The 17,687-nt window shown below is 47.1% G+C and overlaps 1 protein-coding gene across 4 annotated transcripts in view; it reads right to left on the bottom strand.

Annotated features, from left to right (window-relative positions):
- Positions 1-16,377, bottom strand: part of LOC133346087 (melanophilin-like) — a 38,372-nt gene extending 21,995 nt beyond the window's left edge. The window contains exons 1-4 of one of the 4 annotated variants that reach the window (XM_061557428.1): positions 16,163-16,377; positions 5,808-5,994; positions 2,368-2,589; positions 142-293 (exon numbers count right to left, since the gene is read on the bottom strand). In XM_061557428.1, the coding sequence (XP_061413412.1) occupies positions 142-293; positions 2,368-2,589; positions 5,808-5,994; positions 16,163-16,187 (586 nt within the window). In that variant the 5' untranslated portion in view covers positions 16,188-16,377. Of the gene's footprint in view, positions 1-141; positions 294-2,367; positions 2,590-5,807; positions 5,995-12,344; positions 13,132-16,162 lie in introns of those variants that run through there. The other 3 variants (XM_061557430.1, XM_061557432.1, XM_061557431.1) reach the window with 3 other exon arrangements.
- Positions 16,378-17,687: the final 1,310 nt, after the last annotated feature.

Genomic DNA, 17,687 nt, shown 5'->3' with positions numbered 1-17,687 from the left:
ACCAAACTAATTAGAAACACTTCCAGTAAATGACGCGAAACTCATCGGACGAAAAAAGGTGCGCTCAGGCCTGTGGAGATACCTGACTTCCTTTTTTTAAAGTTGCAAGCTAAAAATCTGACGTCACGAAACGAGTCGTACCTCCTTCCACCACCACCACCTCCTCCTCCTCTTGCTTCTGGGGGCCCTGCAGCAGCTGAGAGAGCCACAGCTTCACCTTGGCGCTGCCAAACTGCTTGAAGCGTTTCCTCACCATGTCATAGTACCACTCGAACGATCGCGCCTTCAGGAGCCTGTGCGAGCGACACGGCGCAAGGGGACATCATCCATCGCCCAAAGCGGCCACGCCAATTGTATTGATCTCCGGCGCTCGCCGATTCACCGATTCACTCGAGTCGCATGAACACCGGTGGGGGTGGGGCCAGGTGCCTCCTTATCAGTTGTGAACTACACCCATTGATTCGTCCACCTGTATTGAGGGCCTCGCATAACGCAGATTTATGGCAGCCTACTTGCTGTGCTGCTGCATATTGAACACACCGCGTCGCCGGTTACTCATACGTGCGAAGCCCGAACACTCGGGATGCACCTCTGTTGGCCTACTGGGGCACGCACTTAACGGTTCAATTAGCACAGCCGCCCAGTAATTAGAAACGACCGCAGAGGTCAGAGGTTAAATCCCCTTGCCAAGGTCCCGTGTCCGTATTTTCTTGAGATTCACTGAACATGCCGGGATGTTGTGGTAGAGCACACACGGTTCAGCATGGCACCTCTTAGGGCCATAACGTTCCAGTGGAGAGTTTTCCGCTGGTCTCAATCACTGCCAAGTCACATAAATTATACAGCACAGTGCACACATAAGTAACATTCGTTATATACACAGTGTTGTATGCAAAAATATTAACTCATGCAAATCAGTAGTTGTGTAACAATGCACTGATTGATTCAAATCGATTATCATGCTCACACAAACAACAACCGCCATTGGCCACTAAGTGGCGGTGACGTCACCACGGCGCTTGTGCCAGGCTATGTGCACGTTGAGGCCACGTGATGTGTCGAACGCCTGCTGGCAGGAGGTCATGGGGACAGACCCAGGTGCCACGTGTCGACTGACTGAGATGCTCACAATACACGTATCGAATCATACGTGTAACAATGTTTTGTTTTACGGTTTATGCACGTGACATAGAAAGTGTACGCTAATATTATATGTTGGCCATTAAAATTAGACACAATAAAAACTAGATAGTAAAAACAAGCCAAAAAAGTAATCCTTAAATGAAACCAGGACCCCAAATCGTGACAATTCAATAACAATTAATCAAATAAGTTGGTAAATTTGAGGCGAGGGGAGACGGGAGCATTGCGCGCCCCGCCAAACCGTGCCAGGGCAGTTCCACGATTGAGGACGTACATTTCAGATACTTTAAGGATGACGGCAATCATTAGCATAATCATGGAACAGCCTTTTATTTGGGCATAGCATGTCAACCGATTAAGACTATTAGATTCGATATTGTGGCAACTGCCTGATCAGACAACTATCTGATTATGTTGGTTGTAACTACCAGCAAGATGTTGTAAATGTTCTGGATCGTTCTCCAACATACTGGTGCTGCTGAAGCAGTAGTAAATCGGCGCTTCGGTTTTTATGACAACTTTATTCATTTTTCGATTTAAAGCTTTCGTGACTGCAGGGATTCATCTTCTTGGTTCTTTCAGTAAAGTCACCTGAGGACGGCTGCTTGCGTTGTGGCCGAAACGTCGTGAGAATAATTTTATTATGTTTTATTGTTATTATTTTATTACTTCCCTTCTACGTGACTTTACCGAAAGAACCAAGAAGAACTTTATTCATTGTCTGTGTCGGGTGGAGGAGGGTGCACAACACACATTTTACTCACGCGATTTAACCCATAAAAAAAACAACCGTGAATCGTGTTCGTCGCGAAAGCCTTCGTGTCAAAGTTACCCAACTTGGTCGAGTATTTGAACCGATAATCGGGAGAGTAATCAATTAAATTAAAGATTTCATGACTGCAGGGATTCATCTTCTTGGTTCTTTCGGTAAAGTCACGTAGAAGGGAAGTAATAAAATAATAAAAATAAAACATAATACAATAATTCTCACGACGTTGTCTCCCCGACGGACCTGGTCTTCACCTGAGGACGGCTGCTTGCGTTGTGGCCGAAACGTCGTGAGAATTATTTTATTATGTTTTATTTTTATTATATTATTACTTCCCTTCTACATGACTTTACCGAAAGAACCAAGAAGTAATCAATTACTTAAATAATAATACGGAGAGGCCGCCGGTGATGGGAGGCCCTGGGGTATGGGGGGGCGGCGGGGGTCACGGTTACCTCTGCTTTAGGCAGACGCTGCAGAGCCGTGCCTTGGCCTGCCGGTTGTAGGCGCTGCAGTCACGGCACACGTAGAGGCAGCAGCTCTGGCATCGCTCGCGAGAGTTGATGAGGATGAGGAAGGGGCTGTAGCACAGGATGCAGCACTTGTCGTTGAAGGCCTCCTGCCGCGCGAGGAGTCCCATCATGCTCTTCTTCTCCTGGAGGTGCTCCTTCAGCTCGCTGAGAGAAACAGGGATTTAAATATTACATTACCGGGGTGAGACACTCAAAATCATCTTTATCATCATAACCGTGATCCATTGTTATTCACCAGGCACTAAATATCTGTATTTATCAAGTGCTTAAAATTTGTAATCGGAGTGTCACGTTTTTTTTATTTTTACATGACTGGTGAACTGTAATAGAGTGAAAACAGAACAACCGTCTTCTTATTCTTAAGTTCTCTCCCAAGGGTGCTTCCATGGCTCAAGCTCCACTGATTCCATCCAATCCCTCTCCCCTCCATTGCGCCCCACAGTGCCGCCGCCCGAGGGTTCTTGAGCCTCGTCTCGCGAGGAATGGTCGAGGTGGCTTCCTCCGTTGCCTTCCTCAACGGTGTTTGCTGTAATGCGTCACATCGCTGAACGCAGTTGAGCATTATCAAAATAATAAACTTTTTGGGTCGAGCGCCCTTCGTACAAGGGCATCAAGGGCATTGCAAACCAAGGACGAAATAAATCAGCTGAAGTGAAATGAAAACAAAGTAATTAAAGTAACGTGTTGCCCTCGAGATCTGACCAATGTGAATGCACAACGAGGTTACGTGTTTGAGAACATTCGTCAAAACAAAGCCAGTCAAATACATAACAAAGAGGACAGCGTGTGTGCGCGCGTGTGTGCGGCACTTGTAGTCTTCACAATCACGAGTGATTCTCGCGATCATGAATGTTTTGGATGTAAAAATAATGTTCCTGACGCCGTTTCAAACTTGTCAACTGTCATGGATGGATCGTTGCTATCCTAGCCGAGACACCGACCAACATGAAGCTCTACGCGATTTTGGACGATTTTTGACCCCCCCCCCTCGTCACACAGCGTCACAAAAAGTCAGACCCCCCCCCCTCAAATATGACGTCACAAAGCTCTGCTCCCCTCCAAAAGCATATTTCCATTTTGAAAATAAAACTTGCTTCAAATCGCTTTAAACTATTGTCGTTGTAGTGCGTATTTAATGTGGCGCTGCACTCTGGCGTTGTAGGAGAAAACATTTATTAAAACGTCTATTCAACTAATAGGGTTTTTCCCCTTTTTTCTGGCAACAAAACTGACACCTTTTGCAAGGAATCATGCTTACATTAACCACAATACCTGCAGTCAAATGCAAACAAAAAACAAAAAAAGGGGAAAAACCCTATTAGTATATTTTGGTACTGGCAAAGGAGATCCCATGATGAAACGTCTATTCAATTAAGTAGAACGTGTTGTCTATATTTATTTAAAGTTGCGCATTTTGATGTGACCTCACATTTCTCAAACCCCCCTCCCCCTCGTCACACATCGTCACAAATGTCTGACCCCCCCCTAGGTGCGTGACGTCATTTATGGACGACCCCTTGCTGCATGTATCCATTGAACCACGGCAAAGGTGAAGTAGCCGAGAGTGTTTGGGCTTTATTTGTCATCACTAATCACAACTTCATTCACCGCCTCTATCATTGAGCGCTGCATCAGAAGGCACAAATAACAACAACAAAAATCAACACATCCGTCAAGTCCTGAGAGGGGGGGGGAAACATAGTTGGTGACGTTTTGGGCAGTGGCGCTTCTTTGTGGTCAACAGATCCGCTAAGTTTTCAGAGTAGCATTTAAATTATAAATAGACTGGGTTGTGAAGCCTTAATTGCGTGGCGCACGGAGCATCCGCTGCGGACAACGCAGCCTCCCTTGCAGGACGGTAAGCAGACGTCACAACTCAAAAGCACGCATATCGTATTAACTTTCCTTGCGAGCCGTAACAAGAAAAATAGCTTCGCTTCTAAAAACATGATATTGCAGCATGCGCTCAAATTACTTCAACGCCATGATATTTTAATTAAGAAGTTAGCCATAAGAAAATTCATTATGCATAGTGAGTAACTTCATAATAAAAAATATTCAAACAGCCATTAACCGGTTGCCTACGCTAGGAGCATTTCATTGGCGACTGACTAATCTAATACAAACAGTGTGGACACAAGCAACGGTCCCCCAATGACTCTCGCCGTTGCCCTTACACGACAGGCTAGAGGAGATAACTTGCACAGCGCTAAAAGTTGGCCAACGATGTCCCCCCACCCTACCGCCCACCAAATATAAAAGAGGAGCCACAGATGCAAGGGATGAGGCAGGATTGAACATAGGCATGGCGCGTGACACTGCCGGCGCACAAAGACCGGTGTTGTTTCGCTCTTCTTCTCCGGAACGGCTCCTCTCTCGCGACGTGCCGCACCCCGCCCACCACCCCCTCCAGCCATCGCCTTTGCCACGACGGACAGCAGTGGCTGGAGATCCGCTAGGAGCAGTCAGTACAATCTCCTTCCAGTCGGGTGACACAAATTATATATTTCAGGGCCCTTTGTCATTTGGATTCAAACATTTAAGATTTTCAGAGGGAAAAGAGAAAAGAAAAGTCAGGGCCGTATGACCATAAGTGAGTTATGAGAGTATTATGTTATAATGTCATCAGGTTTTCCCTCGTCAGTGGTTGTAATTGGTCCTAGGACTGGAATGAAATGCTCCCCCCTCCCTCCCCGTTCAATTTCCCACTTCTGTGGAGCATATTGCCTGGGCCCCATCTGGCCTTGGGGCCTGATGCAGTTGACCCTCTTGCACACTCAATAGTTACTCCCCTGGTATGAGTTTTGGTTGGAGGTCATGGCCTGGTAAGATGGAATTTCCATCAATTTAATATTTTATTAATTTGTGCTAATTTCGCCCAACTTTATCCCGGTTGTGCTAACAGTACCATGCCATGAGACAAAGTATCAATTCAGATCTCTCACAGTGCAAGTGCAATCCGTCATGTTGGAGAATGGCCCACAGAAGCAGATGTCACAGAACTACCTCAGAGATGCCTTTAATTGACCTCTGGTTCAAACAGGAAAGGGTAGCAATCTCCCACCCGCTTTGCCATATGAGATTAACGCTTGCCAATTAATCCTCAGATGGAATTTAGCCAAATAAAGTGCAGAACTAAATTGTGCGTGAGAGGTTTTTTGTGTGTGCAGCAATTGATCCGGTGGAGACACATCACATTCCTAGCTGTGAGAATAAAGTTTAGCCAATGGTAGCTGCTGGCAAGCAAATCCAGAATCTCAGCGGAGGTAGCTCTGTGCTTTGATCTCTACCTCAAAATTCCCCCGAATAAAAGAATCCCGCATCCTTGGGCCAACCACCCAATGCTCTCCGGTGGCACCGACCCGATCTTGCGATCCTCGAGCTGGCGCAGATGCGCATCGCGCTGCAGAACCTCCATGATGTGAGCCGCCTCGTCCTGGCTCAGGCCACACGCGCTCAGCCAGCCCTCCATCGCAACCGCCTCCACGTCTCCAGGAGCAACCGGCAGTGACGGTGGCGACGGCTCCTCCTCGCCGCCCGCGCAAAGGCCTAGTGACAAAACAGCAGAGGTCACGTGCTTTCATTCACTCGAGAAAATAGGTCTCCCTTTGTACCTGCCCCAACACCATTTTGGGTCTAAGGGTTACGTCGAAAGGTTATGTTGCTCCATTGTGGGCAATAGCAAAATCCCAACGTTGTACTGCACTTATATGCTCCCATGTCTATGCGCCTCTCTCCTTCCTCAACCCGCACTAACCAGCGTGGTGAAGTTTGGTCAAATATGTGGGGAGGCCTGATGACAAAATGCAGGCCCTGGCTTTGGTTCAAGTAGCCACGTTGAAGGCGATGACACACTGGGGCAATCTAAGCGCAATAATCACATGCAGCAATTTTCACCAGTGGCACACTTACCACGAGCAATGACGGCAACTTGGATGGAAATTAGTGAAGGGATTCTGTCTAGAAAACAATATAAAATAGTAGCTCTCCCCCGATGGCTTTATTCTGGGTGTACTGTACGTGGTACAACTCTGAGCTGCATAGCACAACCGCAAACACAATCAGACACAATTTAGGAGGCACAACAGACAGTTCCACAGTCAGCAAAACTGTCTCGTTGAGTATATAATTGCATGAGTCGATGGGGTTTGCTTTGTGTTTAGAAGGTCGTGCGAGCCTGGCGTGACTGGAAGTGATTTACGCAAAGAAAACCCGTCACGAAGCATCATCGCTGGGACAAATGTATGGGTGTGGGTGATCAGATACATTGTAAATCGGAGAATCATTCACTGAATTCGATTGTGTAAAGGAATGCAGAAGTATCGCATTCCGAGACAAGATATTTTTGAACAGGTTATGTGGAAGTGCACTCTGGAATGTGGGTGGGGATGCGGTCGCAATTGGAGGATAATGATTTGAGCAAGGGATTATAAACTTGCTTTTCTGAGAGAATCGATCTCCCCATGACATCACTCTGCAAGTCATCACCACTGTTTGTTAAAGCAATAGAACATCTACCTCCAACAGTCCACTCGTGGGCTTAGTTACATTTAAAGAGCCAGAACAAGTTTTGAGACTTCCAGCTAATTAAGCCACCTCAATATCACCAGCCATGTACGGATTCACGAGGGTCATTCCGTACCAACTCAATCACAGCAATTGCTCGACCGTCTCAGACTTTTTGAACAAAAAATTCACCTGGGGGTGTTTTTTGGACCTGCGAAGTTCACAAATGCTCGTCATTTTTTGCTTATTGCATTTGCGTTGTGAGCTGCCAAAGGTCAACCTAAAGTAAAAAAAAAAGTGGTCTTGACTGGAAATATCATACTGGGTTCAATTGAAACGCTAACCATCATGTGTAGCACCTCGTTGAAACTCATAATGAACGAGGATTTTTAGAAGAAAACAAATATCAGAAGCCCCGAACTCACTTTTGGCAAGTTGCCAGACGAAGGATAAGTGCCGCGTTTTATTTAAACGCCAGAGATTTAATTCCAACGTCAGAGCAACGCTTTGCCCTGTAGGTGATTGTGGGTCTTTAAAGGTAAGTGTTGCTGTGAAGAACCTTGGGGACCAGTGTTGAAAATGTCGTCAACCACTTTTGGTTTCAAGTCCCCACACTGGTCATTACGTTAATCCCCTCTGAAATTTGAAGTTCTGATCATTTTGCCAAGATTAGGCTAAAATAATGCACGTAAGGGGGTTGGTTGGGGGCGATCGAAAAATACCCAAATAAATTTTAGATTTTTGCATAAATGTTGATGAGCTCTTCAAAAAGCAAGCAACACATTTTGGTGTCCACGGATTTTGGATTATTGACGTAATTTTAAGTTGCATTTGGCATAGATTAGAGCAGTGGTTCTTAACCTTTACTGCAGCCTTGCACCACTTTGGTTCTCAATCGTAAAACAAGTATAATGTTAACAAATACATCGGTTTGATGGAACAGAGTACTTTCGTGCAAATGCTTAATTTGTGTTTCGATGATTTACCTCTTAAAAAAATCTGCCCATATCTCGCACCCCCAGAAAGGGCACTTCGTACCCCCAGGGAGTGCGTGCACCCCAGGTTAAGAACAACTGCATTAGAGAATTGCTTATGGCCTCTTTGGTGATGTGAAAGTACGACATATTCCTATCCGAAATGGCGTTTTTCTGCAACTGAATCAAATGTTTAATTGCGTGTGGTGGCAGTGTTGAAAGCCGACATACACTGTGTTCAGTTTATACAATATGCTTCGTGTGTAATTCAGACCGTGTGTACAACCATAGGTGCACATAGACATTGATTATCAAAGTTCAACATTTCATACAATTGTTACCTTTGAATGTGCAAGCATTCTTCAAATGTTTACCAAGGGTTGGAAAATACACTGCAGCATATTAATGTTGAGTTAAATCTGTGTTAAGAATTTTTTTATTTTAACCATCGCAACGCGTTTCTGTTCGTGTACTGGCCAGTCTTGTTTTTATTATATTTTTTGCACAAAGTAGATAAATTATTTCCCTTCCGGTGGTCAACAATGGTGACCGAGAAGCAGCCAAGCGTTAGAACGTGTCCATGAGGAGGTCCGACTACGGAGCTGGGTCGATCGTTACATCCGGCAGTGGCCTTCATCCAGCAATGGATTGACCGTCAAATTTCAACGTCGCTGTTGAGCACACGCATCGTAAGCACGTACCGCCAAGCTGTGTCTCTGAATCTGTACGCGTTTTGGAGGCGGTGCGTTAATAACACAACACACGACGTTTCAAAGTGTGCTTGTTTGAAGTGTAGCTCGTACGCAAGGTTAAATAATGTACTCCGTTCACAAGCTGTAAGTAAGGCCAGCCAGTCGCTGTGGGACATTAAATAAATATTCCGGACACGGAGACTTAACATCACGGCGATCCAAAGCCAAAGCAAACACTTCCGTAGCAGGCTTGTTGAATAAACAATTAATCTGCACATATTTTACTGCACACAAACACGAGGCTCGCTATCGAATGGGACGGAAGACCGCTCTGCCCCAAACTACTCGCTACTTTTGATCTTTCATTTTGTCATTTTCGTTCAACAGGTGTGCGTTTCAAACCATGCGTGTCCAAATAAAACACGCGTGCTTGCTGATGTCGCGAATGGCACTGGAGGTCACGCAATGTCAACGTACACGAATGTATGTTGAACTTCTTTCGCACCGCACGTAGCCAACCAGCCGTGCTCATCGGTGGGTGCGTTTATTCGATGGCTACGCACTTGATCAATTTAGACGTGTTTTTATATGCCAGACAACTCTACCTCAATGACATATTGAACAATACACCAGACTGTTCTTGCTTGTGTCCCTCGAAATTTTTTTGGGGGAGAAGATACATTGCAGATGACAAATGGAGAACTTTATGGAGATTTGTGATCTCCAGGGTGATCCAGATGTCTTGTGTGACTCCCATCTAATTATCTAAAGCTTAAAAAAAATTCCGATCAGGTTTATCTAAAACGTATAAATGAATATGCAAGGGGAAACAATTGGTAGGGGACACTTAATTGGGAAGCCACGAGACATCTGGACCAACCTGTACATGCCGTGTGTGTGCGCCTGTATAAACAAATCATACCGCATTAAAATAATCTTGAGCTACAGCAAGCCCACGTTGCTCAGAAGTGACGATAGCCAGTGGGCAAGGCTGGTGACGGAATGGCAGGTGAAGGATGGAATGCACCCAAAGTATGACCACCACGGTGATGGAGCAATGCGATCAGTTTACATACAAAACTGAGATGTGACCGTGTGAGACCATGCCCATATGGGGAGGAAGAGGATAGAGCTAGGTTCATGGAGACGATAATTACACTGTTATCGGCTGTGTCCAAAGTCACAAGGAATGAAACACAAATATGAACATTGTTCTTCATGGATTAATGTAGACCACTGAAGCAACGCTCAGGGTTGTGAATTCCCCCACCATCTCCATCACCCCATCAATTCCACATTCACATGCAGGCCAGGTTGTTGGCCCATTAAGCTGATTTCGTGAATTACAGCAACACGACTCCTCTCTGTAGAAAGGGGCAGCTAAAAGTCTTGAATGGGGAGGAAGGTTCTACAAGAACTGGTGTTGGGAGAAGTTACAGCTGCGGCACGATTGTTGTGTTCATTGTGCGTGGCTGTGGAAATGCACACAAACTAAGAAGTAGGCAGCACCAATTGGCATTCGTCCACGGGCAATTTGCATTACCCATCAGCACAACCCCATTTAAATCAAGCTGCATGTGCAAGAAATGTTCTACAGGCTGCTGCTACTGCTGCTGAAACATTCCTGTTCGGTCGGATTTAATGTGTGCTCACCACACATACGCAAGCGCGTGGTAATGTAATTAAAGGCTCATGCTGTCTTGTATGTCACAGAGAAGTGTGGATGCCATCTCCGCGCTCGTATTGCTGGTCATTCCTATCATACAGAGCAGCGATGCGCTCACCGAATGAATTGGTCGACGCTCTCAGCGTATCGTGGAATCGTTTTGTCTTCCACAATTGTATTCCGATTTGGTTATAGGGGGTTACGTCATCATAATACGTACGCATGTATGTGTGTTCAACTTTCTTTCCCGTCGTACGTAGCCGACCGTGCTCACCGAAGTACACACGTCTCACGGAGCAGCGAAAACCCATTTGCGTTGGAGAAACGGTCCACGGAAGCGGATTTCACAGAACTACCTCTGACATCCCTTCAAGTGACCTCTGATCCACACAGTAGGGGGGGGGGGGCAGCACTTTCCACACACCCTGCCGTAGTGAGAAAACAGATTGAAAAAAAAACATTCTCAAAGCTGTCATTTGACCAAATTATGTGTAGATCAAAATTGAATGCGATTGTTTATTTGTGCGGCAATATGGGTGACCGGGCAGAGACCATCGACTCACTTACGCTTGAGAATTTGGTTTTAATCGCAGGCAGTTGTACGGATTCAAACTCAGGGTGTCAGCGCTCTCAGGTCAGCGCTCTGACCAGAGCCACGTGGTTACCCTGTTGCTCCTCTCGGGATGTGACCCGTTCGGCTGCAACCTGAAGAGGCTGCGTTTAGACTCAAGGTTGTTTGCTCACAAATGCTCGCATCTGCCTCCAGGCATAAGCCGTTGTAGTGGCAACACACGCAAATGCGGTGTGCATCCACGGCATTTGTTTTTTGTTATACAATTCAACAGAAATGTTATTTTAGACAAGTTTTACCACAATTTCTAACAATCTGTATACTCCCTAAATACGGTGTATCGTTAAGAATTGATGATTTAAGTATTTAATGATACACTGTAGTTATATCATTGTCAAACGAAGGTCAATAATTATCAGGTAATGCCATGACAAAGCTGCAAATTGTATATTTTGTTCGATTTTTTTTCTTCCAAAGCTGACCTGAAACCACCTCAACGCTCCAAGTGGTAGCTATCCGACATTTACAAAGCAGCAGTTGCTGACATTTCACCAAAAACTGCCGATTGTCGTCAATTCCATGCCGTTATTCACAAACACCAAGAATGCCCGACTGCTGCACCAGTTCTGAATTTACCAGATCCCGGGGCGACCTCTGGGCGTTCACTTCTGCGGCACCTGGACTGTGGCATTCTGCACCTGGACTATGGAATTCTGTACCTGGACTGTGGCATTCTGTACCTGGACTGTGGCATTCTGCACCTGGACTGTGGCATTCTGCACCTGGACTGTGGCATTCTGCACCTGGACTGTGGCATTCTGCACCTGGACTGTGGCATTCTGCACCTGGACTGTGGCATTCTTCACCCCTGGACTGTGGCATTCTGCACCTGGACTGTACCTGGACTGTGGCATTATGCACCTGGACTGTGGCATTCTGTACCTGGACTATGGCATTCTGCACCTGGACTGTGGCATTCTGCACCTGGACTGTGGCATTCTGCACCTGGACTGTGGCATTCTGCACCTGGACTGTGGCATTCTTCACCTGGACTGTGGCATTCTGCACCTGGACTGTGGCATTCTCCGCCAAAATGCTATCGAGGTGTCCAGTTCGCTTAAGGATCTTCAAGTCCCGTCTAAAAACACACATTTATCACTTCAGAAGGCACTTCCTATTTTAACTTGGTCATTGATTACGTCCCGACCCCCTCAACCCATTAATAATTCCTTAAAACGCGCCGTGATATGTTATTAAAGGCACTTCGTAAAATATAATAATGATGATATAATTGTTATTTCAGATCGCAGCTCGCCATAATCACGTGAGCATCCCCACACCTCCACCCCTCCACGATTAGACCAAAAAAAAAACCTCAAATGACACCGTAGCCTTGAATTACGATGAACACAACAGGCGACGTTTCGGCCAAAACGGCCCTTCTTCAAAGCACACGAATCGGACGCGACGCGGCGCGCTCCTTGCCCTACCTGCTGCTTGCGCGGCGAATTCCTCCCAAACGGTCAGAGCAAAACTCCACCCCGAGTGACCGTTCCGCGCGTCGCACGCATCGATCTCTCCGTCTCTTCTCTCTCTGTCTCTTCTCTCTCTCCGTCTCTTCTCTGTCTCTTCTCGCCCACGCACGCGAGAGAGTGCGAAGCGCCTCCCGCAACTCGATTCCCTCCGCGCCTACACCACGAGCGTCAGTGCCGGTGACGTGTTCACAAAGGCAGCACGGGACCGCTCAGCGCGGCCTCCACACCAGAGAGGTAACTTTACGCGAAGACGCCGCGGCTGGCGAGATGGGCGGTGGTCACCCAACCACTCACCCGGCCGCCGCTGCCTCCCTCAACCCGCACGAGCCACATTCCAGTGCCGCTCCGCCCCTGCCACCAAGCCCGGCGGCTTCCCCCCCTCTCGCAGTGTTTAAAGAGTTCCGTGCCAGCCGGGCACCGTCTCACGAGACCTGCCACTGCTGCCACTGCTGTCACTGTCGCTGCTACTGCCACTGCTGCTGCCACTGCCGCTGCTGCTGGACACGGTCGCAGCAACAGCGGAGCGACCTCTGGGCTGGTGTCGGGGAGTTCCGGCGAGCCCAGCACATCGATTGGAAGTGTCGCGTAGATTTCTCCGGTTTATTGACGAGGTGACAGTGAAGCAAAAACAACCGCGGCGCGTCGCGTGGTGGGTGGGGGACACCCAATAAAGCCGTGCGTGCCCGTAAAGGTGGTGGGTGGGTGGGTGTCGCTGTTTGGACCGTGGCACCTCGGTGAGAAAGGTGAGTTACGCCTGGCAGCGGAACGTCGCGTGCGTGGCGCATGCGTAACTTCCTTGTCCTAAAAAGGCGACGAAGCGCTACGATGTGACGACGGGCGCGCCAGGGACTTAGTTGTGCTTAACAAGGCGAGGTGCAGCATGGGGCCATTGTGTGCCCTGGCAACGGGGTCACCGGCCCAAATATACAGAAGGTTCGTGGGTTCGATCCTGACCCTGTATCATCGCGTGGATTTGTTTTTGCATGGGGCCATCGGTTTTCCCCTCCACATTTAGAATCAACAAGGCGTTCAGAGTATTTGGCTCCTATAAATTTGCACATGATAAGCCACTTCGTTGAGCTATGATTTGTGGCCAGGTCGCTTCTGAAAAAGAGCTAAAAAGCTCGGTGGGCCTCACGTGGTAATAAAAATAGAATAGAAATGCAGGGTGATCCATTAATAGATAACCACTTAAATCACTTAAATAATAGTGAGAGATTATAAACAACACAACATTTATACCCAAAGCCCCTACATGTCTCCCAGCAATCTCAGTACTGAACTTCGTTCCGGGTCGTATTTAACTGCCCACACCTCATATAATTCAGCTGCTCAAACAAAACAAAGTATACGACTACGCAGTAGCTGAAGCAGCCAAAATGAATAATAAAATAAAGCTATTTAAAGCCATCTGTCACTTAATGAAGGCCTTCCCACACCGTGTCGGTACGAGGGCTGTTTGACCATACTTCACCACGCTCTGCGGTGCCCGGACGGTGAAGGGGGTGGGGGGGGGGCATCCAGGACCGGTTCCAGTCATCAATTTCTAGTGACGTTAGTCGAGGCGAAGGAATCCAACTTAGTTCGTGGGGTTCACGCCAACCACTCCCCATACCGCTCCACCACAGCAGCGTTGTATTCTCGCTGTACATCATTTAAATGCCGGTAACTAGGCTGTGCCCGGACAGCTGTCGATGTCATTTTGTTAAAAAAAAAACCCCACACGTGACTACGCTGCGTATAAACCGATGCTATGAAAAAAACACGTGAAGGTGGCAGGGGCTGGTTGAGAGGCAGGGCTGGTCTAAGATCTAAATACAGACCAGACCTCGCCTCTCTCTCTCTCTGAGTAATAGGTTAGGTAATGATGGAGCGAGGGGAGCACATGCGTACAGGCCCTGGTGTTGATCCACTGCTGGGCGCGGACGTGCCCATGCCGTGCGTGTCCTACTTTGTCATACCTCACCACGCGGGTCAGAGCTGATTGGTCAACGTGGGGAGCATAGACGCGTAAGTAAATAAGTGCTGAACAACAATGGGGTTTGCTGCTGCTGCTGCACTGTTCAAAGATGACCACCACCTGGCACAGTCGCCAGAGACAGACTGCATTCCACGTCATTTGTTTTCATCACAGGCAAGAGGTATTATGGAGCTCTGTGTTAACGTTTAATAATGGGTTCAATTTGGTTACATCAGCTTGGCATTTGCGGGGTGTTTGGTTGCCACAATGGATTATCAGATCTCGCTCTGGGGTTAGGGGCTGTCCATAAATGACGTCACGCACCTAGGGGGTGGGGGAGGGGTCAGACATTTGTGACGATGTGTGACGAGGGGTGGAGGGGGGGTTTGAGAAATGTGACGTCACATCAAAATGCGCAACTTTAAATGAATATAGACAACACGTTCTACTTAATTACATAGACTTTTTAATAAATGTTTTCTCCTACAACATCAGAGTGCAGTGCCACATTAAATACGCACTACAATGACACTAGTTTAAAGCGATTTGAAGCATGTTTTATTTTGGGGGGGGGGGGGGCAGAGCTTTGTGACGTCATATTTGGTGGGGTCTGACTTTTTGTGACGCCGTGTGATGAGGGGGGGGGGGTCAAAAATCGTCAAAAATCGCGTGACGTCATTTATGGACGGCCTCTTATCTCCAGACATTCCAGTTTCCTCCCACATGTCAAACACACATTGATGGCATTGGAGAAACATCCCATTGCAGGGCCCTACTTGAACAAGTTTCTTCAATCTCAATGAGGCGCTCCTCAGTAGATAAATGTCATTATCCCAGGAGCACTGAGTTAGGTTTTTTTGTCCGCGGAGTTTCTGTGCCCCCAACCTTCATTATGGTTTATCCTCTCTACCGGGCTCATGTTGAATTGCATTTTTTTAAAGTGTCATAAAATTGCGGCAACACTAACGTCAATATTCACAGATTTTTTCCAACTGGCCTAGAACTCCCCGAACCGACCAAATCACCCACAATGCACCCAATCTCCCCGGATCCCAATGTATCCGATGTCGTCAGAATCGAGCCTGGATAGCGCTTGGATGAGTGACCACCACCACCACCAAGTCTATAATCACCGAGTGTAGACGGCACGGCGGGCATTAGAGGGCGGTGCAGCAAAATCCATTGTGCTGCACTCCGGCCGTCTTTGCCAACCCACAAGGATTCAAGAGGCCCTCATCCAGCAGTGGATTTGTGAATGGGCACCATATGCACATCATCTACAATGTGTACTTTGTACGCACGTGTGAAGAAATCACAGCCTCAACAGCTGGAAGTTAACCCGTTTAAAAAGCGAAACGCTTAACTTTGTAGCGATGGCCACAATGGTGGATGCAGAGTGTGACAGTGATGATATCATTGTCTCAAGACGATGTGCAGACAACAGAGCGTTGTACATGTGAACACGAGCAAATTCTCCGTTGCGCGGTTTACAAGAAAGCAGTGGCCTCCGTTCCGCCGCCGTTTGGTCAAATTCGCCCACCGCAGGGCTCAGAAAATCTCTGCTCGACCGCACAGCGCACACTCTGACAAAATTCCGCGCGGCCACCGCGACCACCACCACCACATGCAGAGTTCACAAAACACGGAGCTGATTAAAATAAGCATGGAACGCTGCCGTTTAACGCGGTCAAACTCAAGAGTTCTTTCTTGCGCATGTATATATGTACTTTGAACTTATGTCGCACTGTGCATAGCCAAAACGTGCTAATCGGAGAGGTGGTGGGGGGGGGGGGACAACGCGCCCAACGCTTACCTTCTTTATCTCCTTCACCCTCCATGACAAAATTGATACCACTTCACGCGGCTTCTCTCAACTTTGGAGTTTTCCAGCGGTGACTTTGGAGGCGTTCTGCGTGCGTCTTTTTTCATCTGAAATAGGAACGCCAAAAAGAGAGATTGACAAAGAGAGAGAGATAGAAGGATGTTTTCTCCCCCCAAACAACCGAGGCGTTGATCGGAGCCTGGCTCCGTGCGACCGCCGTCTCGATCTCCTGCGTTCGTGTGTCCCCGGCGAAGGAGATTGGCCGTCACGGTGCCGCCATCACGTGGCCCATGCGTGTCCGGCCCGAGTCAGCTGATGGAGGCTGTTGTGAAGTTTTCTTCTACATGAATGAGCCTATTGAGTCTCAGATATTTCACCCCTCGTCCAATGCCCCGATCCACAGAAAATCGATTTCACGTTAACAAGTTTTATGCGGGGCATCTTCTTGGTTCTTTCGGTAAGTCACGTAGAAGAGAAATAATAAAATAATCAAGATAAAAAGAATAAAATAAAATAAAATGGTTTATTATTTTATTATTTCCCTTATACGTGACTTTACCGAAAGCACCAACACTTTACATCGAAATTTATGCGGGGCACTTAGCGACGTCTTAAGGTCACCCTCCGTGCTCTTCCACTTGGGCTGACCGGTAACCTCGTGATCTACAGAATATCAAGTGTCAAAGATTGGAGAGAGAAGAAAAATCATCGACAACGCATTGGACGCTGCCCCTCAGTGTTGGACGAGATCAACTATCAAGGTTTTCCAGGAGAGCGAGTGTTTGCTACAGACAAGTCAGTAACTATTACACCCCCACACACAGCTGGCGATATGACTAATTGTCAATACTGTATTAAGGATATAGTACTGACGGATTAGCACGGTTGGCTACGCGCGGTGCGACAGAAGTTCAACATACAAGAATCGTGATTTAATTCAATCGTATAAATGATTAGCACTGCGGTGAACGTAGTGGTCTCCAGCACATGCGGGCACCATGTGTATCCCTTACACACAACATATGTACAATACACGCCATTGTAAACCCACTACTGGATGACGGCCTTCACATGCCATGCAATTTGTGGGGGTTATTTGAACGTACGTGACATATGCACCGAAAACAAACATTGTTAGACACACGATTCGATCAATACACAAATGAACCACAATATCTTCTTGGTTCTTTCGGTAAAGTCACGTAGAATGGAAATAATAAAATAATAAAAATAAAACATTATAAAATAATTCTCACGACGTTTCGGCCACAACGTAAGCAGCCGTCCTCAGGTGAAGAACAGGTCTATCGAGAAGACAAAGTCTGAATGACACACCCCAGGCTTGGAGCGTCTATTTAAGCTGGGAGGGAGGAGGAAGAGCGCCTTGACAAAATAATTTGCATATCAATAGGAATTTTAGCATATTTATGGTAAATGCAGATATTAGTACTACTTGTGAAATGCGTAGGAGGTTTGGCGGGGGGTTTAAAGTCATGTTTTTTCCCGTGCATTATGC

This window comes from Lethenteron reissneri, chromosome 23 (assembly GCF_015708825.2).
Source record: "Lethenteron reissneri isolate LAM-NWPU_2019-01 chromosome 23, ASM1570882v1, whole genome shotgun sequence".
Classification (NCBI taxonomy): Eukaryota; Metazoa; Chordata; class Hyperoartia; order Petromyzontiformes; family Petromyzontidae; genus Lethenteron; species Lethenteron reissneri.
The sequence above is the reverse complement of the archived record's forward strand: the minus strand, read 5'-3'. Positions and strand labels throughout refer to the sequence as shown.